The 22,210-nt window shown below is 58.6% G+C and overlaps 2 protein-coding genes and 1 non-coding gene across 3 annotated transcripts; 2 read left to right on the top strand and 1 right to left on the bottom strand.

The window, feature by feature from the left end:
- Positions 1 to 2,930: 2,930 nt before the first annotated feature.
- TRNAG-UCC (transfer RNA glycine (anticodon UCC)) lies at positions 2,931 to 3,003 on the top strand. Its single transcript has one exon. It is a non-coding gene; the product is annotated as a tRNA-Gly (tRNA).
- A 4,928-nt stretch (positions 3,004 to 7,931) lies between these two features.
- Positions 7,932 to 11,472, bottom strand: USH1G (USH1 protein network component sans). The gene is made up of 2 exons (XM_061392894.1): positions 11,309 to 11,472; positions 7,932 to 9,156 (listed from the first exon to the last, which is right to left on the bottom strand). Exons 1-2 carry the CDS (start codon positions 11,470 to 11,472, stop codon positions 7,932 to 7,934), a joined length of 1,389 nt encoding a protein of 462 aa, XP_061248878.1.
- A 1,563-nt stretch (positions 11,473 to 13,035) lies between these two features.
- OTOP2 (otopetrin 2) lies at positions 13,036 to 22,210 on the top strand. Its single transcript, XM_061392893.1, has 6 exons — positions 13,036 to 13,348; positions 13,959 to 14,095; positions 15,380 to 15,438; positions 15,889 to 16,022; positions 18,422 to 19,299; positions 21,674 to 22,210. The coding sequence occupies exons 1-6, from the start codon at positions 13,036 to 13,038 to the stop codon at positions 21,842 to 21,844; spliced, it is 1,692 nt and encodes a 563-aa protein (XP_061248877.1). The 3' UTR covers positions 21,845 to 22,210.

Genomic DNA, 22,210 nt, shown 5'->3' with positions numbered 1-22,210 from the left:
AAATGGTTTCCGTTTCCAGTGAGGAAAAGGGCTGAACACCCTCACTTCCTCTATGTTGTCCTCGTCCTTGCCCACGTTTTGTGTGTGTGTGTGTGTGTGTGTGTGTGTGAGAAGGGCTGGGGTTCAGGAGTGTGATAATCCCCCACTTCCATTGTGCATGACTGTGCAGAAGGTGTGCTAACATGGAGAGGGGATTTGGGGGTCAGTCCAGCATGGCACTGCTCTCTGCCACCAGCTCAGGGATGCCCAGGCCTCGCTGGTGCCCACTGAGCCCTCCCCCATCCCCAGATCCCCTGCCCCAGTTCCCTGGGCTGGTCTCCTGCCTACTGGACGTCAAGGCTGAGCTAAGAGCTTTAGGTAGTTTATCCTCAGGACTGGCCTGTGACGTGGCGTATAATTATCCCCACTTCAGATTTAAATACCGAGGCTTGGAACAGCAAATCAGTCTTCCCAGCAAATATCAGGGCTGGCAGGCCAGCCTGAGCACTGCAGCCCCTAGAAGGGCCCACCAGGCCCCTCGGTACCCAGATGGCCCTGAAAGATTGATTCGTCTCTACCCCGTTCGCTGCCTTCTGGACCACCGGCCCTTCTCCCCCTACTGCCCACTCCCGCCCCTGGGGCTCTGACTTTCCAACAAGCCGCTCACTGAGTTAGGGTTGGAGGAAGCTTTGTGGGAGCCCTCTGTTCAGGGTGAGGGCTGGGGCCGGAGCTTCAGCCTTTCAGTCTGAAGGAGCTGGAGCCCTGACAACGGACAATAGATGGGAGGAGTCTCAGATAGGCTCTAGGGGTGTCCCTGGTGGGTCAGTGGCTGAGACTCTGCCTTGCAAGGCAGGGAATGTGGGTTCAGTTCCTGGTCAGAGAATTAAGATCCCACATGCCTTGGGGCGACTAAGCCCATGTGCCATGACTAAGACTCTACGCAGCCAAATAAGTAAATATCAAAAATAAATAAATAAACTCTAGACCAAGTCATGAAGCCCTCTGTGACTGTGCTCACACACACACACACACACACACTCACTCATGTGCACACCTCCCTTCTCTGGAAAACCTGGAAACCCCAAGGCAAAGACAAATGAGCAAAACCACAGAGACACACGAGCACACGGAAGCGCACAAACAAATACAAGCTTCACAGGACTTTCTGTGCATTACACCCCATCCTTGCCTGGATCCACATCAGCGTCCTCAGCTGCATCACATATACCCACACACATGTGGGTGCACATGGGCACACATGGCACACGTGTACACACAGGCAGAGAGCCATGACTGGTATAGTTAGAGGCTGAGCAGGAGGGGGCAAAGAGGCCCGTCTGTCCCCCATCCCACCTCCCCAAGTCCTGCCAACTGAGCCCCTGTTCTGACCTCGGGAGCCCCTGAATCACCATTGTGCTGAGTTAGCATCTAGCTCAGTGAATGGGTCTGGGACTGCCATGGAAAGAGCCAGAGTTTGGGGTTTGAATCCCACAGCCCTGACATTTCTGCACTCGGAAGCTTGGTGCTGTGCAATGCTCAGTCATGTCTGACTCTTTGCGACCCTATGGACTGTAGCCCACCAGGCTCCTCTGTCCGTGGGATTCTCCAGGCAAGAATACTGGAGTGGGTAGCCATTTCCTCCTCCAGGGGGATCTCCCCAATCCAGGGATTGAACGCAGGTCTCCGGCATCGCAGGCAGTTTTTTTACGGTGTAAGCCACAAGGGGAGTCCCGAAGCTTAGAGAAATGACTTAAACCTGCCCGAGCCCCGGTTTCCTTCCCTGTCAGACACAGCCATGACACTGTTTTCCTGGGTTTGCTGGGCCCGCTGTGTAGAAAGTGCTAGATACATGCCCTGAGACAGCAGCTGACCAAGTGCAGCACTGTGAATGGTCCAGACTAAATATCCTGGCTTATGCAGTTCCCAGCAGGTCATTGCCTCCCACCCCGAACCTCAGTTGCCACATCTGTAAAATGGGGCTTGTATATCCTCCTGCCATCCTGCCCTTGAAGGGGTGGCAGAAGGGATACAGGGGAGGGATCCTGAACTATCCTTAACTTTCTGAGAGCTTGGGAACATCAGAAAACCTTTCTGATACTCAGTATCTTCACCTGTGAAGGATAAAACCCCTCACATGCCTACCTCACAGGAGTGGGGAAAGCTTTTGGTAAAGCTCAGACAGTGGCAAAACGGGGGCAGGCTGGTGGGTCTGCGACTCCCGCTCCATAAAAGATACTCAGCTCCTTGGGCACCTCAACAGCTCAGACTTCTCCAGGAGTCCTTCCCCACCCTTGGCTAGGGGACGCTTCTACAACCGCTGGCTGGATTGTCAACACCCCTTGCTGGTTTGATGAGGATGGGCTCTGTTTCTTTGTCACATAAGGGTCAGAAAAGCAGGACTGCTCACTGGAACTGCCTTGGACTCACCCACGGAGCCGCCGGGACCACAGGTGCAAGGAGCGCCCCGTGGGCCCGTTTCAGACCCCACGCATAGCTGTGGTCATTACCGACTGGCGTGCGCTAAATACCGGGCAGCATAAGTGCTTTCCGTGCATCGTCATCACCCCCTCCCGATGACCTGTGCGGGTGACACTTTCATAACATAAGATCTGTTTTACAAATGAGGGGACAGACTCAGAGAGGCTGGGTAGCTTGCCTAAGGCAACATCTGGACAGGGGAAAAGCCAGTGTTGCCGCCCAGATCCTGCTGCCTTCTGGAGTACGACCACCTCCCGAGCAACCCAGGCTGGTCTCAGAGAAGGTTACACAGACACACGCTGGGAGGACGGAGTATGGTGCCTCCCGGGACTGTCTAACCTGGGGACAGGCGGCAGCTGGCAAAACAAGGGGCATCAGGCGACCTAGTATCACTTAACTCATTTGGCTGCTCTGTGATCTTTGGCTTGTGGCCTCAGTTACTTCATCCGTGAAAAGAAAAGTTTGTTGGGTCTTCCCTGGTAGTCCAGGGGTGAAGACCCTGCGCTTCCAATGCAGGGGGCCCAGGTTTGATCCCTGGTCAGGGAACTAAGATCCTGCACTCTACAGAGCAGGCAAAAAAAAAAGATGTGCCACATACCCTGAGGCCCTTCCTGCCTCTGATTCCTCCCACCATTCCCATCTACTGCAACTCTGCAATCTCATTTATGATGTAATGTCACAGCAGTCTAGCTAAAGCGTCTTATTATTTCTTAAAAAATTAATTTATGTACTTATTTTTGGCTGCACTGGGTCTTTGTCCCTGCAAGGGCTTTTCTCTAGTTGTGGTGAGCGGGGGCCAGTCTTCGTTGCGGTGCTCAGATTTCTCATCGCGGTGGCTTCTCTTGTTGCTGAGCACGAGCTTTCGCGTGTGTGGGCTCAGGAGTTGTGGTTCCTAGGCTTCAGAACACAGGCTCAGTAGTTGTGGCACACGGGCTTAGTTGCTCTGAGGCATGTGGGATCTTCCTGACCCAGGGATGGAACCCAAGTCTCCTGCATTGGCAGGTGGCTTCTTCACCACTGAGCCACCACGGAAACCCTAAGGCTTCGTAAGCTGGGGTCCCTGGACCTCTGCCGGCTACAGGAGCTGCCTGGAATCAGGAGGAAAGTTGTGTGTGAGTGTAAACGTGTTCAATGTGCATTTTTCCAGGGCAAGTGTCCATTCTGGCACCAGATTCGAATTCCCCAAAGCTAAGAATCATTGATTAGCATTTTAGAATTTCCCTAACCTCGATCCAAATTTTAAAGGGAATGAGTAGCGAAAGGTGAATCCCTACTGTATAAAACCCCCCTTCACTGTGTTTAAAGTCCCCTTAGGCCTCCTGGAGCCACACCAGCTGCTGCACCCCAGGCTTCCACCCGTGGGGACCCCAGCCCCCACTGCTTCCGGTTAGTCTCGCCTCCACGCCGAAGCTCGGGTCTGTTCCGTATCGTCTTCTGGCTTCCTCACCCCTATGTCCGTCCCCGGACCGACGGCGCCAGGAGGCGGGTTTTTGGTGAGGTAGGTGCAGTGACCAGGACCGCCAGTAGGGGTCACGAGGTGGCAGAACGCCGAGGAGCACCCGAGGGCAGCATCTCGCGTCTCTGCATCTTAATTGGTCCCCTGGGCAACCAAGGTGGGGGTGAGGATAGGGGTGATGGGCGGTGAGGAAGGCCTGGCAGCAATCAGGAGGCCTGGGTCTCCTCGGTAGGCCTCAGGTTTCCCATCTGTAAAGTGGAGGGAGGTGGCCTGGCACCTCTAGACGCTCGCTAGGCAATCTTGTGGCTCTGATGTCCTATAAACCTTTCTGATGATCCTGGAGGGAGGAGGCTGTCTTGAACTGCTCTTGGCAGCAGCACTGGGCCCAGCAACCTTAGGGAAAGAAACAAAATGACTCCAGGGCTCTTTCCCAGACTTGACTGAGAAAACAGAGCCCATTGTCCTGCAGCCTCAGGGCAAGCCTTACCCCTGGGAGAAAGGACATCCTAAATAGGACTGCCCCACAAGTTTCCTGGGGATGATGACGGAAATGGAGACCCCACTGGAGGCTGGGGTGGGCTGGGTCTTAAGATCCTCCTCACTCAGCTGTTGGGGGGCTCTTCTGAACCCCCTCTCTCCATCAGCTCTAAATCCTAGGTCGAGAGAGAGCAAGGTGAAGACTTGGGATGAGGGAGGCTCTGCAGAGATGTGTGGGGGCTGCCCTACCATCTATCCCAGGACCCCCTCCCCGCCAAGGAAGAGGACCGAGTCCTCATAGATACAAAAAGTCCTTCTCCCGCCTCCACCCTCTTGCTCTCTCCACCCACCCGTGTCCCACCCCCACATGAGTAAAACAAGACATAGTCATGACAAAAACGCAGAATGTTTTCTACAAAAATTATAATGAGCCTGCCGGAGGGGCGCTTTGTACAGTGGTGGGAATTGGGGAGCCTGCCCCACCCCAGCACTGGGAGGACCGGGAGGGCGCCGAAGCCATCTGTGGACAGGGAACTGGAGGGGAAGGCAGCTCCCAGCGCTCCTGGAAAGTTGCATCGGCACCTAAGGGCGGCCGCAGGCCCAGAGAACAGGCAGAAAGACTGAGGCGGGCTCAGGGCAGCCAAGCCTTCAGTGTGGGAACAGGGGCCTTCTCCATCACACCCACCTTGGAGCATGTGTGTGCCTGGGGGCCATCCTCAAACACAGACACACTGCAGCGAGGCCTGTGGTGTTCTGTGGGGGTTCTCTCTCCCCTGCCCCAGCCAAGGGGCCCCAGGAAGGAGCAGCTGGGGGCTGTGGCAATGCCCCCCCCCAGTAGGAGCCGCTTCCCAAGCTGAAGATCAGAGATGGGGGGACCATTGTTGACAGAGAGCAAGGACGCATCCTCATGGGGGTATATGTGCCCCCTGTGTGTGGGCTTTAGTGACTCTCCCACACTCAGGACCTGGTCTGAGGACCCTCTGAGGCTGGCCTTTCCACCAACCTCACCAGCATGACAGGTCAGGGACTCTAGCTAAGCTCTCCCTCACCTGCTACCCATGCAGAACCAGAGAGGCACCCAGAGGCTTCCAGAGCTTGAGCGACATCCACCAACCAACCTCCTGACACAGAGCCCTGGGGGTCTGGGGACAATCAGAGCTTAGACTCTCCACATCCCCAAGGGTCCACCTCGCAGGCCTTGCCCACACTCAGCTGGACACCTGGCTACAACCAGTCTCTGCCTTCCTGGGCCTGCGGGACCCTGAACCAGTTGGCAGATGCCTTTGCCCGGCGCAGAGCATCCCCGCCGGGCCATAATACTGCAGCCAGTTGCTCTAGCACCTTGGATCCACGGCCCTGACCCTCTGGGGTCTTAGGCAGGGGGTAACAGGTTGGGTAACCAGGCTGCACATCCGAGGATAGAGTGAGTGGAGAAGGTCGGCGTGGGGAGGGCCAAGTCAGGCTGGACCCCACGCCGGGGTATGCCAGAAGGGCACCAGTCACCCCACCCCAGCCCAGCCTGGCACTCCAACCCCCCACCCCCAGCATGGCCGGTAGAAGGAGGGGGGTTAGCCATGCTCAGTGACAGGCAGGGGACTAAGCTCAGGCATTTGGCTGAAGAGTCTAGCTGGGAACCTCCTCCCTGGGGTATATGTGGGGAGGGGAGGCAGCCCAAACCCTTCCTTCACAAAAAGGTAGGAGGTGAGTCTGCAGACTGAGCAAGATGACAGGACCCTCGGAGGAGAAGTGACGATGGACCATGGTCCCCAAGATAGGTGCCCCCACCCCCCCACACTTCCATGCAGCTCTAACGGGCACTGGGGCTGGCCTTCCACGAATGCACATGTCCTTTAAGGCCACTCAAACAGATGTGGCTTAGGGACCCTGAGACCCCTCAGAATTGATGTTCTGGGTCACTCTCTTGGCCTTCCAGGTGCCTGCAGGCCATACCCTCTGCTGCAGAGTGTGGACAGGCGTTCAAGAGAGATGACCCGCATGGTCCTTGCTCCAGGGAAGGGGCCGGGGAGCTGCAGGGCTGGCAACTGTGAGGACCTCGTGGTCCCCCTGTGGGTTGTGGCAACTTGCAACTCATTTTGGTATGGGGAGAGGAGCCCCTGTTACCTGTGGAGAAACAGAAACAGACCTGAGCTAAGAGTCTTTGGAGGCACTACTTTAAGCCAAGACCAACTGTTCTGCCCACTTACCTTCCCCGGGCAGGCTGATGGTCAGGGATGCAAAGAGTGGCCTCAGGGTGCCCTCCCATCCCCCAAACTCTAAACCAGACGCCTTTCCCCACCCCGCCACCCCCGCCCAGCTGTGCAGCATAAAGGCCAGAGAGACCAAAAGGGGGCGGCAGTGTTTGCTGGGCTTGTGGGACGTTATGACGGAGAGTCAGGGCCAGGCGGGCCAACGATGCTGCCAGTGAGACGGCGGCCCTCGGCTCCCTTGTGGCTTTTTGAAGGTGACAACTCTGCCCTCAAGGCTGCTATTGGCCCTGATGGGAGCATTTGCTCATGTTCCTGGTTCCAGGATTCAGGGACCAGCAGGTAAAATATCTGCCTTGAGGGTTTGGGCATCTGGAGAGGTGACTAACTGCCACACCCTCTATCCCATGGGAGTCACCCTGTCCCTAGGCTCTAGAGCCACAGGGATCAAGCCCGACTCTCCACTCAGCAGCAAAAGGACCTCCGGCGAGCTACTCTAACCCTCTGAACCTCCATTTGCTCACCTGTCAGATGGGGACGACATAGCCCCTTCACGTGAGAGCTGGGGAGAATTAACTGAGGGAACTTGCACAAGGGCATCTCTAGTACCCAGAAGATGGCAGCGCTCAAAACAGCCTGGCTGTGATTGCCACTGTGTCATCCGTAGGAAGACACCCATTTTTCTCCATTTTGACATCTTCAAAATTGAGATGCATTTGACATCAGCAATGTAAACTGGCAGCTTCTTTGTCAGAATTGGGGGTAAATAAGTGGTTTCCCTGATGGCTCAGTTGGTAAAGAATCTGCCTGCAATGCAGGAGACCAGAGTTCGATCCTTAGGTCGGGAAGATCCTCTGGAGAAGGAAATGACAACCCACTTCAGTATTCTTGCCTGGGAAATCCCAAGGACAGAGGAGGCTGGTGGGCTACAGTCCACGGGGTCACAAGAGTCGGACGGGACTTAGCGACTCAACTTCAACTTCTTCAAGTGGAAAGTGTTAGTTGCTCAGTCGCGTGGGACTCTTTGGGACTCCAGGGACTATAGTCTGCCGGGTTCCTCTGTCCATGGAATTCTCCAGGCAAGAATACTGGAGTGGGTGGCCATGCCCCTCTCCAGGGGATCCTCCCCTCCAAGGGATTGAACCCGGGTCTCCTGCATTGCAGGCAGATTCTTTACCATCTGAGCCACCAGGGAAGCCCCGGTAAATAAGTGGGGCCTCTTGTAATTGATGACCACCTGGTTATTACCTCCCCCGCCTCCCCAAACGGCAGATCCACCCACCCCAGGGAGTTACACACAAGCCCTCTCTTCCCATCCCTGCCGAGGCGCTGTGCACTCACAGCTCGGTGTCCTCCAGGGCCGGCGGGCGCTCCAGCGCCTGCCTCCGCCTCCGCACGGCGCCCAGGATCTTCTTGCGGGGCCCCAGGGGCACGCTGATGCTGCGGAGGTCGAGGTCCGAGCAGAGCATGAGCGCCTCCAGGTCTATCTTCTCCTGCCGCAGGAGGGAGGTGAAGTCCTCCATGTGCAGGGAGGCCAGGAACGTTTCCAGCGGGCTGGTCTCGGGCTCCAGGTCCTCATCCAGGCCCAAGTCCAGCTCGTCCCAGGGCAGCTCCTCCCCGCAGCTGCGGTCCTGCAGGCTGTTGGCACTGCCCAGGCTGTCGTCGTCGAGGCTGGCGGAGCTTTGCAGCCGCCCCCGCGGCGGGCCCGCGCCGTCTAGTGCCGCGTCCTCGCTGCGCAGGCCGTGCAGCCCGCTGCTCAGGTAGTTCCTGCGGAACACCATGGTGCCCAGGCCCGGACGGGTAAACAGGGAGTCGTGGCCGGAGTCGGTGCTGACCTCCGAGTGCGCAGGCTCGGCCGCCAGCGTGGCATGGGAGACGCTGTCCTCGTCGGAGAGGAACATGTCCCGGAGCGGGGCGCGGCCCCACTCCTTGGGGTTGGCGTAGGTGCCCTGGCGCACGAACATCACGTCGCTGCCCAGCTGCAGGCCAGAGAGCGAGCGCACACTCTTGCGTCCGTCCTCGGAGATCTTGAAGGTGCCCTCACCGCCCTGCTTGCGCCGCTCCAGCTTCCGCTGGATCTTGGTCTTGCCCGCCTTGGCGGTGCCGTGCAGGGTGGCCTGCGAGTAGGGCAGGTGGCCGGCGAGCGCCAGATGCTGCAGCCGGCCGCTCAGGGTGCTGGACGTGAGGCTGGAGAAGCTGAGCGAGTCGGCACGCTCGGCCAGCTCGCGCCGGAAGCGCCGCTCCATGCGCTCGTGGTGCTTGCGCTGCAGCTTGGCGCACTCGCGGATGCGCCGCTCCGCCTCGCGGAAGGCCTTGTCCTTCAGCTTGCCCACCAGCTTGGGGCTGAGGCTGCTCTGCTTGGCCGCGATGGAGTCCAGGTAGCGCACGCACTCCATGTGGCCCTTCACGGCGGCCATGTCCAGAGGCGTGTGGTAGTCGTTGTCCAGGCACCAGATGTTGGCCCCGAAGGACACCAGGAAGGAGAGGCAGTGCAGGTGGCCATTGGCGGCCGCCAAGTGCAGGGGCGTGTTGCCCCAGATGTCGCACTTGTCCGGGTCACCCCTGCGGGACGACACGCGGGGAGGGGTGAGGAGCCATCGCAAACTCAGGCCGACAGTCGGCAGGCAGCAGCTGCAGGCGCGGGAGGTGGCCCCCCGAGGCACCCCAGAGGGACTCGACGGCCTGAGATCGCTTCTCCGACTCCAGGACACCCGGGACTCGCAGCCCGGAGCCACTGCCCGCACCTAGAGTGAGCCCGCGGTTCCACGTGGCCCAGGCTCGCAGAGGGTGGGGTGACGGAGAAGGCGGGGCCAGGGCCCGGCCTTCCCCCGAGAGCACCGCGGGCTGGGAATCTCAGGGGATAAATATTTGATGCCCAGAGAGAAAGGAGTGAATTATTCATGGTGCCCGGCGGGGAGCTGGCCCAGAGAGGTGGTGGGCCAGGGCCGAGTGCGGGTCTCTCGGCAGGCGTGGGGAAAGCAGCTGCCAGTACAGGAGTGGTGTACTAGTGGTGTGTGCTGGGCCTGAGCCCCCGGGAGTGGGTGATCGGGTGCCTGTGTGTCCCCAGGACCGGCCACGTCTGCAGGGAGCAGGGCCAGGCCTGGCAAGCCCGCGTGTGAGAGCAGGTGTTGGGTCTTGGCCTGGGCCAGGAGGGGAGCGTGGGGGCAGCCAGGACCGGAGGGGAGGGGGCGGGCATCCTGCCACCTGGGCCCAGCTGCTGTCCAGTCCTGGGGCCACCGCATCTTCATGAGCCCCGGGATGCAGGCTGGCTTGGGCCTGTCAGGGGGGCCCACGCAGCCCCTCCTTGCCAGACTGTTTCCCCTCCTCCACACTCGCCCCTCCCTCAAGGGCCTAGTTCAGGCCCTCTGCCCCAAGCTAATGAGGAGGCCACCCCGCAGGGCTGGAGGAAGAATAGCTTCATTGTGTGACCGCTCCTCCTCCTACCCCGCAGCCCCCTCCTCACTGCCACTGCTGGTCTTCAGGTCCTGCATGTGGGAATGAGTTGCTGGGCAACAGGCCCACACCCCATCAAGCACCAGTCCTTGCCTTCCGGAGGAGCTGGGGGGCTTGGTGCACTCAGGGGGCCCCCTTTGTCCCCTCTTCCCATGAATTTCTCCAAGGGGCAAGCAGGATCACTGTACCCTCTTGGTGTGGACAGGGGCCAGTCCTGGCCTCTTGGAACGTGGCTCAGCTCCTAGTCTTGGGGGCTGCTGTCACCTGCTGCTGGGGCCTGGGGAGCAGCCATGGAGGGAGGGCAAGGGGGGGGGCTCCCCGCTCACCCCATGCTCCAGCTGCACGCCAGGGCCTGGCACCAAGCCAGCTGGGCCCCTTTGCCTGCACCATGATTTCCCAGGCCCTGAGATGTTCATGTTAACCCTCTAGGGGCATCTCTGCCCTCCCTTTGCCCCATCCAGGCCGCCCTGGTGTCCGGGTCAACCTGGCTTCTCTTTATTAAACCGCTGGGGCTGGCAAGTGGTTCACAGGGTCAGGCAGCCCCAGGGAGCCCAAGTCAGTAGCCCTGGGCACCACATCCCTCAACTGCTACTTCCAAACCCCTTCCCTGGCCCTGACACTTGGATGCAATGCCCACTTGTCCACCCTGGACAACTCCAAAGGGAGGGTGAGGGAGCCCGTGTGGGGGAGGGGGACAGAGGGAGCGAGTTAATGGGGTGGCTGAACCGAGTGGCATTTGGTCCTGCGGTCAGTGCCCATAAATCCTGGGAGTGAGCAGGGAGCGAGCCGTGTGAGAACAGTGTGTGGGGGCTGTGGGCGCTGGCGGGGAAGACTCCTTGGGCCCCCGGCTGGGGGGGTGGGGGTGGGCAGTGGGGAGGGGCTCCTTTGGCAGCCCCACTTGTGAGGTTTCTGCTCCTTTTCCTCCACTCTCTCATGCCCTTCGCTCTGGCGTCCTGGCACTACCCACCCAGGTGGCCCCTCCCGCTTTCTCCTCACTCTGAAGCCCCCACCCCCACCCCAGGCCCCCTCCTCTCTCAGTCCCACATCCAGGTCACAAATGTCACAGGCCTCAGCTTGTCTGCACCTCCCACAACTGCCAGTCTCCCAGGTCCCACCTTAGGGCCTTGTCCTAGGGAAGGACATGACTCAGACGAGGTGCGGGGAAGATGCCATAGAATTGGGCGGGAGGTGATCTTAGGGGCTCCAGATGGGCCCTGAGGCTCTTGCCCTCCCCTAAGGGGCCTGGGCAGCCGGCACTCACCCCCGGCTCACAATGAGGCGCAGCGACTCCAGGTTGCCGTGGTAAGCGGCCCAGAGGGTGGGGGTCATGCCATCCTCGTCGGGGGCGTTCAGCTCCTTCCTGGTGGCCTCCTTGAGGAGTTCCAGGTAGCCGTCCCGAGCCGCCCGGTGGTACTGGTCGTTCATGGCGCCTGACTTGGACGGGGCGGGCCGGGGACACGGGGACGTGCCCCCCGCGGGGGAGGGCGGCGGGGTTAGAGCTGAGGCATGGGGCTGGGGGAGGGGGCCGGGCAGGGGCCGGGGCCGCCAGCCCCTGCCGCCGCAGACCGAGGACGGAGAGCTCCAGAACCGCCGCTACTCCGACATCTGAGCCGCGCACCCGGCGGGGAGGGTGCGGGGAAGACCGCCCGCCGCCCGGAAGGCCGCCCCGCGCTGCCCCTGGGTCCTAAACTCCCTGCTGCCGAGTGCACGGCAGTGACCCTGCCCCTGAGCCCACAGGACCGGCCCCTCTGCCAGAGGGTCACCCCTGCGTCCCGCCCCGGGAGGCCCAGTCTGGGGGCAGTTCGAGGTCTGTCCTCAAGACAGCCCAGGCGCGGCGGCCCCCGATGTCGCTACCCGTCGAGGGAACGGGCCAAGGACTGGGGAGGGATGTCTGAGGGCTGTCCTGACCCCCCGCCCCCTGGACAGAGGGTCCAAGAAGGTTACGAGGACCGATCGCCAGACGGTCAGCGATCCGCACTCAGCTGTCCAGGCCGCCCCCTGCCCGCTCTGTCCAGTAGAGGGCGCTGGAAGACTGGCCAGGGACTTGATACCCAAGTGCGCCCTCGCAGCATCCGCCGGAGCAGGGATGCGGGAAGCGCTAGAGGAAGACCGGACTTGGAGTCCTGCTGAGGGTGCCCGGCGGGGGGGGGGGGGGGGGGGGCGGCGGGGGGGAAGGGGCATTAGGGTCCCGATCTTGGGGCGGCAATAGAGGAGCACAAAGGTAAGGGCCGCCGGGGCTGGGGGCGCGTCGGGGTGCCCGCGAGCCCTTGGGGCGTCTGTTGAGCGTCGGCTTTCGGGGCTCTGGGTGTCGGGATCGCGGGGCGCCAGGGCGCGGTGGGCGCCGGGGGCGGGGTGTCCTCTGGGTGCCGCACTGCGGGGCCGCGCCCCAGCCGGGCTGCGCCGAGGTGACAGGGCGGCGGGGGAGGGGGCGCCTCTTAACGGGTAAATATAAATCTCACCTTATCTGGCTCCCGCATGCTCTTCCCTAAATTCAGCCCGGAAAAAAGATGGATCATGTGAGTGAGACTGAGAGGTTTATGGAGCTGAGCTCCCGCGGCTGTAAATCACCCTGCCCTCCCCGGTATAAAGCACCCGTCCAGCCCGGCATCAGAGAGAGGACGCGCTCGCCGCCCCCTGACCCCCAGCTCAGCGCGGGCTCCCGGCCCAGTCAGGTGGGTGCCCCTGGGGGCTAGCCGGCCGACGCATCTGGGGGGTGGGGGACCTTGGACGGGGTCCGACGGGGCCGCAGCCGCCTCTCCTTCCCTCCCCGTCGAGCGCGAGACCCGCACGGTCGGCTTCTCTCTCCCGCTTCCGCGCGCGCATCCTTCACCACCCGCAGCCCCCACCCTCTGCGCGGGCGAGGAGCTCCCCCAACCCCGGTCCCCAAATATAGGGATAAGATGCAGCAGGGAGAGCCCTCGAAGCTGACCTGGGTCCTGTCTGCTCCCCACCACAGTGACCCCTCCAACCTCCTCCAGTGGCCCTGCCATGTCCACGGAGCTGCCCTCGGACCCCAAGGAGAGCCCGCCGGCACCGCGGCCGGCGCCTCGCGAGGTCTGGAAGAAGGGTGGCCGCCTGCTGTCGGTGCTGCTGGCGGTGAACGTGCTGCTGCTCGCCTGCACGCTCATCAGCGGCGGCGCCTTCAACAAGGTGGCGGTGTACGACACCGACGTGTTCGCGCTGCTCACCACCATGCTGCTGCTGGCCATGGTCTGGATCCTCTTCTACCTCCTGGGCACCGCGCGCTGCCCCGACGGCGTCCCCTACCGGGACGCGCACGCAGGGCCCATCTGGCTCCGAGGTGCGGGGGCGGGGGGAGGCGGGAGCGGGGGTGGGGCGGGCCAGGGTGGGAGCGGGAGGCTGGGGAGCTCTCGCAGGAACCTCTGGGGGCTCTTGGAGGTAGACTGTTGAGAAGTGTGCCTCCCCGCGCCGCCCCCCTCTCCAGCACTGCCCAGGACTAGACGTGCCTGAGGATGAGGTGGGCTGCGATTGGGGGAGAAGAGGAAGGGAAAGAGTCCTGGAAAAGGGATGCAGAGAGGGCTGGAAAGGAACTTCACTGCCCTGTCTAAAGATTGAAAGAAGGTGATCATGGAAGAGACTTTGATGGAGAGCGCAGAACAGATGATTGTTGCAGTTGAGAGAGCCTATCTAGGGCCCTTTATCTTATCCATACAGCCACAGAGGTGGGGGCTCAATCGGACATCCATCCATCCACTCAGTCAATCATATACTCATCCTTCCACCCACTAATTCATCATCCACCTGTCCACCTAGCTATCCATCCATCCATCCTCTCACCTACCCCATTCATCCATGGATCCACCCCGTCATCCCATTACTTAGCCATCCGTCCTCAAATCTACAATCCCTCTCTCCTGCCTCTCTGATCCACCCCCACCCCTCATTCCCAGGCGGGCTGGTGCTGTTTGGGATCTGCACTCTCGTCATGGATGTCTTCAAGACCGGCTACTACTCCAGTTTCTTTGAGTGCCAGTCAGCCATCAAGATCCTGTACCCTCTCACCCAGGCTGTGTTTGTCATTGTCCAGGTGGGTGGGAGGAGTGTCCTTGAGTGTGGTGGCAAGGAGCCAAGGCCTGGGGTCAGGAGGTCTGAGCTCCACTCCTCTTTTACACTGAGCAATTAATTAAGGCGGGGATAGGACTGTAGTGAAGATCACAAGTCCATAAATCTGGAAGCGGCTGGTAATGAAGTAATATCCAAATGTGAGTGCCTGCTTCAGGGCCCTGCGATTTCATTTCAACCTAAGTGGTGCCGGTAGTTAACACCTAGGAGGCGTCACTTGTGGCAGCTGCTCTGTTGCTAGAACTGCCCTGCCTTCCTTGGCGGCTCATAGAGGACATAGGTCTCAGCTCAGGGTCCTACCATGGGCATGGCCAGTTTGGCCTCAGCCATGTCCCCTGTATTCTGAATTTGTTCAGAAAATAGGGTATCCTGTACATGGGATTCTTCAAACAAATTCAAGTTTTTATTTGTTGCATAAATAAGCCCTGGAGAGATCTGACCGAGCTGAGGCAGGGCTGGTTTGAGCACAGACCTCAGCCCAGAATGACCACATGCATGGTTCCCTCTCTTGAAGCATCGTCCACGCTGCCCAGGCTTCCACACTTTAACACACTTATGACCTTGGCATTTAAAGTTTTAATTTTACATTTTATGACTTTAAAGAACACTCAGGCAAAATGGAAAATAAAGCTACCCCAGCATCAATAACCCTGGAGAAGGAAATGGCAACTCACGCCAGTACTCTTGCTTGGGAAAGCCCATGGACAGAGGAGCCTGGCAGGCTACAGTCTATGGGGTCACAAAGAGTCGGACATGACTTGGCAACCAAACAGCAACAACACTGATAAACACCAGAGCAAGGATTTGTGGGCATCCAGGTGACGGGGAGGACCTGCAGGGCGACAGGATGAGGATGGGGTGGGAGGATGCTGCCTAAGTGGAGTGGAGAAGCCCTGAGATTCTTTTTACCTGGAACAAGACCTAACCTGAGGCTGACCCTGCACCCAGGAATAAATAACTAGGCTCAAAACTGCACTCCCTCCACCCTGCGAAGGAACAGAAAACAGAGACAGAGAATTTACTGGTGGCATTTTGCAAACTTTTAAAGATCAGAGAAGTATTTGGTACTGATTGCCCCATAGAATAGAAAGAGAGAAACTCATCTCACACTGTAAAGCTGAAATAAACGTGATCACGAAGTCGGAGAGTTCCTGAGGCAGAGCGGACATAGTGCCAAGCGTGGGCCTGGCTGCTCCCAGGGTGAGCCCACCTGCGGAGTAGATGACACCACCACTCTCTCTCAACACAGACTTACTTTCTCTGGGTCTCCGCCAAAGACTGTGTTCACACCCACCTGGATCTGACTCGGTGAGTGCCTGCTCCACGCCTGTGGCCCAGTGCCCATGCCCAGGTGCTCAGCTCACCTGGCATGAGATGGGCGCTTCCCAGCCTGGGGCATGGGTCCTCTTTCTGCCCCCAAATGGGTCTTCAGTCGAGGCCCTCTTGCTTTGTAAGCCCGACTTCCACCAGCCTGTGCTATGGGGGTGGGGGGTACTTGGTAGGATGATGTGTGTCATGGACAAACGTCCTCTCCCTTAGAGGAGGAAGCAGAGTGGCCCTTGGACACCCCCAGCTCTCTCAGGAGGCATCTCAGCCAGGCTGTCTTCCTTCCAAACTCATCTTCTCTGCTCACATGGGGGCTTGCCTGCTTCTTGCTTCTCAGCACCATCTCCCAGGATAGCCCCAGCTCTGCACCTTGCTGGGGACCCGACATGAGCCAGAGACTCTCAGTGACCTCTGCTCTCCGTCCCCAAACAGGTGCGGTCTCATGCTCACACTCACCACCAACCTGGCCATCTGGATGGCAGCCGTGGTGGATGAATCCGTGCACCAGTCTCACTCCCACAGCAGTTCTCACAGCAACACCAGCCATACCCGCCTTGCTCTGGACCGTGAGTGCGCACTCTGGATTAACCCTGGCCCCTTGGTGGCCAGGCCTTTGGCTGGGTGCTCTGTGGACCTGTAGAGGGCATGGAGGCACAGGAGGAGGCCAGAGGCCCCCTCCTGCTCCAGGCTATGCCTCTGAAGAAGTCTAGATGTGGGTGACCCAGGAGGAAGAGTATGGGAGATCTTTTTTTCTTTTTTTTAAAACCTTTTATTTTGTATTGGGGTAAAACCAATTAGGGCTTCCCAGGGGGTTCAGTGGGTAAAGAATCCACCTGCCAATGCAGAAGATGCAGGAGACTTGGGATCGATCCCCAGGTTGGGAAGATCCCCTGGAGGAGGGCATGGCAACCCACTCCAGTACTCTTGCCAGGGGAGTCCCGTGGACAGAGGAGCCTGGGCTACAGTCCCTAGGGTCGCAAAGAATCTGACACAGCTGAAGCCACTGAGCACACACGCACACAGCCAATTAACAGACTATGCTGTGACAGTTTCAGGTGGACAGCAAAGGGACTCAGCCACGCATAGACGTGTATCCATTCTCCTCCAAACTCTCCTCCCATCCAGGCTGAAAGGGACATCTTTTCATCCTGGATGGTACAGCCTTGGTCCCACTGTCCAGGTCTCCATGCCACCAGAGGAGGGATTCGGGCTCCAGAGACAAAGGGCATGGCTGAGCAAGCTGGAGAGAGCAGATGGGAGGCAGGGCTGCTCAGTGGTGGAAGCGCAGGATGAGAACAGAGTGTCTGGCAAGGAGGAGAAGGCAGAAATAATAATCGTGATGATGATGGTGACCATTCACGGAGCACTATACGTCAGGCGCTGTGCTAAGCGTCTTAAACACCATCTTGCTTAACCATTGCAACCTCCCTATGAGATGGGTACCATTAGTATTCCCATTTTACAGATGCAGAGACTAAGGCATAGAGAGGTTAAGTAGCTTGCCCAAGGTCACAGAGCTTGACAACGGAGAACTAGCATTAAGACCCATCTTTGCTTTGAATCATCAGAAAGATCCCCTGGAGACAGAAATGGCCACCCACTCCAGTATTCTTGCCTGGAGAATCCCCTGGACAGAGGAGACTGAGGGGCTACGGTCAATAGGGTCGCAAAGAGTCGGATGTGACTGAACACACAGTATGCTATGGTGAAGAACAGGCCCACAGTCCCCCGGTCCCGGTTCTCTGGACTTCTTTAGGGCCCCCCACCGCCAAGATCAGACTAGATGACCAAACCTGCTCGGACCTGGAGACACACGCACACCCCGCATAGCAGGGTCCCGGAGTGGAAAATGTGGATCCAGGAGATCCCAGGCAAGCAGGCTGACAGAGGGCCGCCTTCCACATACAGAGGGCTCCTGAGGATGGTTGGAACCAGCCCGGGGAGGTGGATGACCTAAAATGCTGGGACTGCAGGGGTACAGAGAGGCGCCCGGCGAGGTACCTGCCTCGGGGGTGAGAGTCACAGCATTTGTATCAACTCCGCCATCACAAGCCACTTGCCCTCAGTGAGCCTCAGTTCCTTTCTCTGCAAAACCAGCGGAGATAGTTCTGGGGATCAAAAGAGATGTCTGCCAAGGCCCGAGGTATCCTACACAGCAGAGTACACTCTGGATGTGGAACGAGATTCCCATCAGTACGGTACAAACCGAAGTGACAGAAGGTCCTGGCCAGGACCTGGGCGCAGCAGGTGCTTTCTGGCTGAGGCAGATGCTGGAGAGAGAGGTGAGGAAGCTTCGAGTTTAGGGGTTGCCCAGGGGGCCACCTTCTATTAGGACCGGAGCCTTGCCTGTCTTGAGCAAGTCATGACTGGCGGGGAAGGTTTGGCAGTGTGTTTCTGCAGGAATGGGATGGGATGAAGCAGGCAGTTCTGCAGTTGAGATTTTTGTTTTAACTTTATTTACTTATATATTTATTTATTTTTATTTTGCCTGTGCTGGGTCTGTTCCAGCACACAGGCTTTCACTAGTTGCAGCTCACCAGGGCTTCTCTTACTGCAGCACACAGGCTCTAGAGCACACGGGTTCTCTAGTTGTGGCCCTCTGGACTTAGCTGCCTCGCAGCATGTGAGATCTTAATTCTCCGACCAGGGATTGGACCTGCATTGGAAGGCGGCTTCTGCACCGCTAGAGCATCAGGGAAGTCCCCCAGATTTTTTGTTGTTGTTGTTGATTGAGCCCTGGATATTGTTCAAGGACGTGCCCCACGGTCTCTGGCACACAGTAGGTGCTCAGTAAATACTTGTGGCATGAATGAACGTGCCAGGCCCTGTGTAGGCATTTGGGGTACGGTGGTGGCAGCTCAAAAGCCTGCCCTTCCAAAGGTCACGGTCCAAGGGTGAGGCTCTTCAGATGGGGTGCCTCCGGGAAGGCGGGAGGGCAGTGCCGCTGCATGCCATCTCTCCACAGTGGAGCGTGCGAGCAGCGCGGTCGGGGGAGACTGCTCCTGCGACACGGCGGTCTGCCAGATCTTCCAGCAGGGCTACTTCTACCTGTACCCCTTCAACATCGAGTACAGCCTCTTTGCCTCCACTATGCTCTACGTCATGTGGAAGAACGTGGGCAGGCTGCTCGCCTCCTCCACCCCCAGCCACAGCCACGCCCCGTCCCCCGTCAGCCTCTTCCGGGAGACCTTCTTCGCTGGCCCGGTCCTGGGCCTGATGCTCTTCGTGGTGGGGCTGGCTGTGTTCATCATCTACGAGGTGCAAGTGAGCGGGGAGCAGAGCCGCACCCAGCAGGCCCTGGTCACCTACTACAGCTTCAACATCGTCTGTCTGGGGCTCATGACCTTGGTCAGCCTGAGTGGCTCGGTCATCTACCGCTTTGACCGCCGGGCCATGGACCAGCACAAGAACCCTACACGCACCCTGGACGTGGCCCTGCTAATGGGCGCCGCCCTGGGCCAGTATGCCATCTCCTACTACTCCATCGTGGCTGTGGTGGCAGGCACCCCCAGGGACCTGCTGGCGGGGCTCAACCTAGCCCACGCTCTGCTCATGATCGCCCAGCACACCTTCCAGAACGTCTTCATCATTGAGAGCCTCCACCGGGGCCCCCCCAGCGCTGAGCCTCATGACACGCCCCCCAAGGAGCCCTGCCATGGCCTGACCTTTGCCAACCTGGACGCCCTCCACACCTTGCCCGCCTGCCCGCCCACCCCCAGGCTGGTTGGCCCCAGCCCAGCAGGACCTCAGGAGGCTGCGAGCATCATCGTGGCCCCCAGGAGCCACTGGAGACGCCGGTGCTTGAAGGACATTTCCCTGTTTCTCCTGCTCTGCAACATCATCGTGAGTACCCAGGCGGGGACGGGGGTGGGCTCCGGGTTGGAGAAAGCCAAGGGAAAATGCTCTTTTTATGGTTTCTTCACCTGGCCTTCTCTGTCTTGCTCCCATCTCCTTGGAAGCATCCTATGCCTCTCGAGGAAAGAAGCAGGTTCAGGGAAGGTTGAGAGCAGCCCCGGGGCAGACAGCATCTCAGGGCATACAGAGAGAATGAGATGGCAGCATTCTGGCCTCGAGGCTGCGGATAGAGCTGGTAGGGTCCCAGGGAATGCTGACATGGGGCTGGGAGGAGGTGAGAGGGAGCTGGGGTGGGGTGGGGGGGACCTCGCTCCCAAATGGGAGGTGTGACTGCTCCTGGGAACTTGTGACCAGCCTACTTCTTAGAATAATCGGAGCAGCGACAGGAAGTGGCAGGGACCAGTGTACGTGTGAGTGGTCTGTCAGCAGAGTGCAGTGGCGGGCTGGCTGGGAGAGGAGCACCCACAGCAGCCACCCCCTCCCCAGCGAGTCCGCAAAGCCCCTTTCTTATTTTTTTATTTTATTTATTTGTTTATTTATTTTTTGGCTGCACTGGCTCAGCATGTGGGATCTTCATTCCCCAGCCAGGGATCAAATCTACACCCGCTTCCTTGGAGGGCAGAGTCTTAACCATTGGACCACCAGGGAGGTGCCAACCTCTTTCTAAGAGAAAGAGAAAGTGTTAGTCACTTAGTCATGTCCAACTCCTGTGATCTGCCAGGCTGTCCATGGGATTCTCCAGGCAAGAATACTGGAGTGGGTTGCCATGCCTTCCTCCAGGGGATCTTCCCAACCCAGGGATCGAACTCCGGTCTCCTGCACTGCAGACAGATTCTTTACCATCTGAGCCAAAAGAAAACTCCTCTGTATATAGTCCGGCTTCACCCAATATAAATATGCATTCTGTAGGAGAACACGCTTCCTGAAGGTGCATCCTCATAGAAAAATACTCCTAGTGTATAGCTCCAACCCAATAGAGAAAGGCCCCAGCGTAGAAAGAACCCCTGGGAGGGAAATCTCTAACAGAGAAACACGTTCCCCTGTGAATATATCCCAAACAGAGGGCACACCTCAGTGAAGTGTTGCTCAATATAAAGATAGTCCTTTTAGCTTTAACCTCTAACAGAAAAATACCTCTAACATAGAAAACAGCCTTAAATAGATGGGAATACGGGTATACCCCAACATAGAACACATCTCCAGAGGGGTTGCATTCCAGTGGGGGTCTACATGAAAACTGAGATGCATTCTTGGCAAAGTCCCCACTTTGAATATTCCCCTCCTACTGGTAACTTAGGGCTTTTCAGATGGTGCAGTGGTGAAGAATCTGCCACCAATGCAGGAGATGCAGGAGGTTCGGTCCCTGGTTTGGGAAGACCCCCTGGAGCAGGAAGTGGCAACCCACTCCAGTATCTTGCCTGGGAAGTCCCATGGACAGAGGAGCCTGGCAGGCTACAGTCCATGGTGGGGGTCACAAAGAGTCGGACATGACTGAGCATGCACATAAGCACAAATAACTTATTTTGTTTTTAAAAAAGGGTAGTCACCAATCTCTGACGTAACAGTAGAAGCAGTAAGGACCGAAACCTCCTCCAGCCCTGGCCACTCCCTTACTTTCTCCCGAGGCCGAGCCTACAGGTTAAGAGTCACTTGGGAGGCCGCTTTTGCTCCAGGTATCTGAGTCTGGATCAGCTCTTAGAGTGTCATCTCCAACTCCATTTTATAGGACAGAGGCAGGCTCCGATTTGGGCTGTGATGTGCCTAAGGATGTGATTGGAGAGGGTCCAGCCTAGCTCAGAAGCTTTTTCTCTTTGCCTCACGCCCCATGCCTGAACCGTCTGGGTTCACAGCCAGAGATGAAGCAGGATTCCAGCTTCAACCTCCTCCCACACCTGGGAAGGGAGTGGGGAATGAGTGGAGGGTGAAACTGGAGAGGGGAGCTCATAGAGAGCTGGGGTGGGGAAGCCTTCTGGCAGGATCCTGGCCCCCCTGCCCTGGGCCTGTCTGCTTCTACCACCCTCACCCACTGGCATCTCTCCAGGACAGAGCTGCTGGTTTAACCATTTATTCCAAATTCTCATGTCACCTACTGAAACCTCTTTTCCTCTCTCCCCATCCCACAAGTGGACCATCCTGAGGGTGGAGCCTTAGCCTGGGGGTGGGCAAGCTCAGTTGGGCACATTTACTGAGTTCCCTCGTGAGTGCCAGGCTCTGCCCAAGGGGCTGCAGCCCCCCGCTCAGCAACACCCAGCCCTTGATAGCCACAAAACCAGAGGGCTGGGACCCCCATCCTGCCCCCTGCCCACAGAGTGACCCGCAGACCCCGCCCAGGCCAGGTCCTGACCCTCCTCTCTCCCCACAGCTGTGGATCATGCCTGCCTTTGGGGCCCGCCCTCACTTCAGCAACACCGTGGAGGTGGACTTCTATGGCTACTCCCTCTGGGCAGCCATCGTCAACATCTGCCTGCCTTTCGGCATCTTCTACCGCATGCACGCTGTCTCCAGCCTGCTGGAGGTCTACGTGATGTCCTGAAGCCCCGCTCAGGACCTCGGGGGGAGGAGCTCGGCTTGTGCACCCACCCAGTGACCCCCAGGAATGAACCCCAGGCTGGCAGTCACTGTGCCTCGTACTCTCCATTCCCGTCCCCACACTGGCCCCAGAGTGGCATTTTCACAAGAGTTATTTTTCCAGGATGAGTTTTTAGATCACCATCAGGACATGTACACTCACCCCAGCATGAGCCTGGGGGTGGGGCCGCTGGGGGAGGAGGAACCCCTGCTGCACCCCTTTCTAGGACCAGACAAGGTCTGGAAGCGGCCTTGGCTCTGGTTCCACCCCTACCTCAGCCCCGTGTCCTGGCCAGTGCTGCCGCCTGGATCTGGAAACAATAAACCTGAT

This window comes from Bos javanicus, chromosome 19, assembly GCF_032452875.1.
Source record: "Bos javanicus breed banteng chromosome 19, ARS-OSU_banteng_1.0, whole genome shotgun sequence".
NCBI classification, from domain to species: Eukaryota; Metazoa; Chordata; class Mammalia; order Artiodactyla; family Bovidae; genus Bos; species Bos javanicus.
This window is presented reverse-complemented; position numbering and strand designations above follow the sequence as displayed.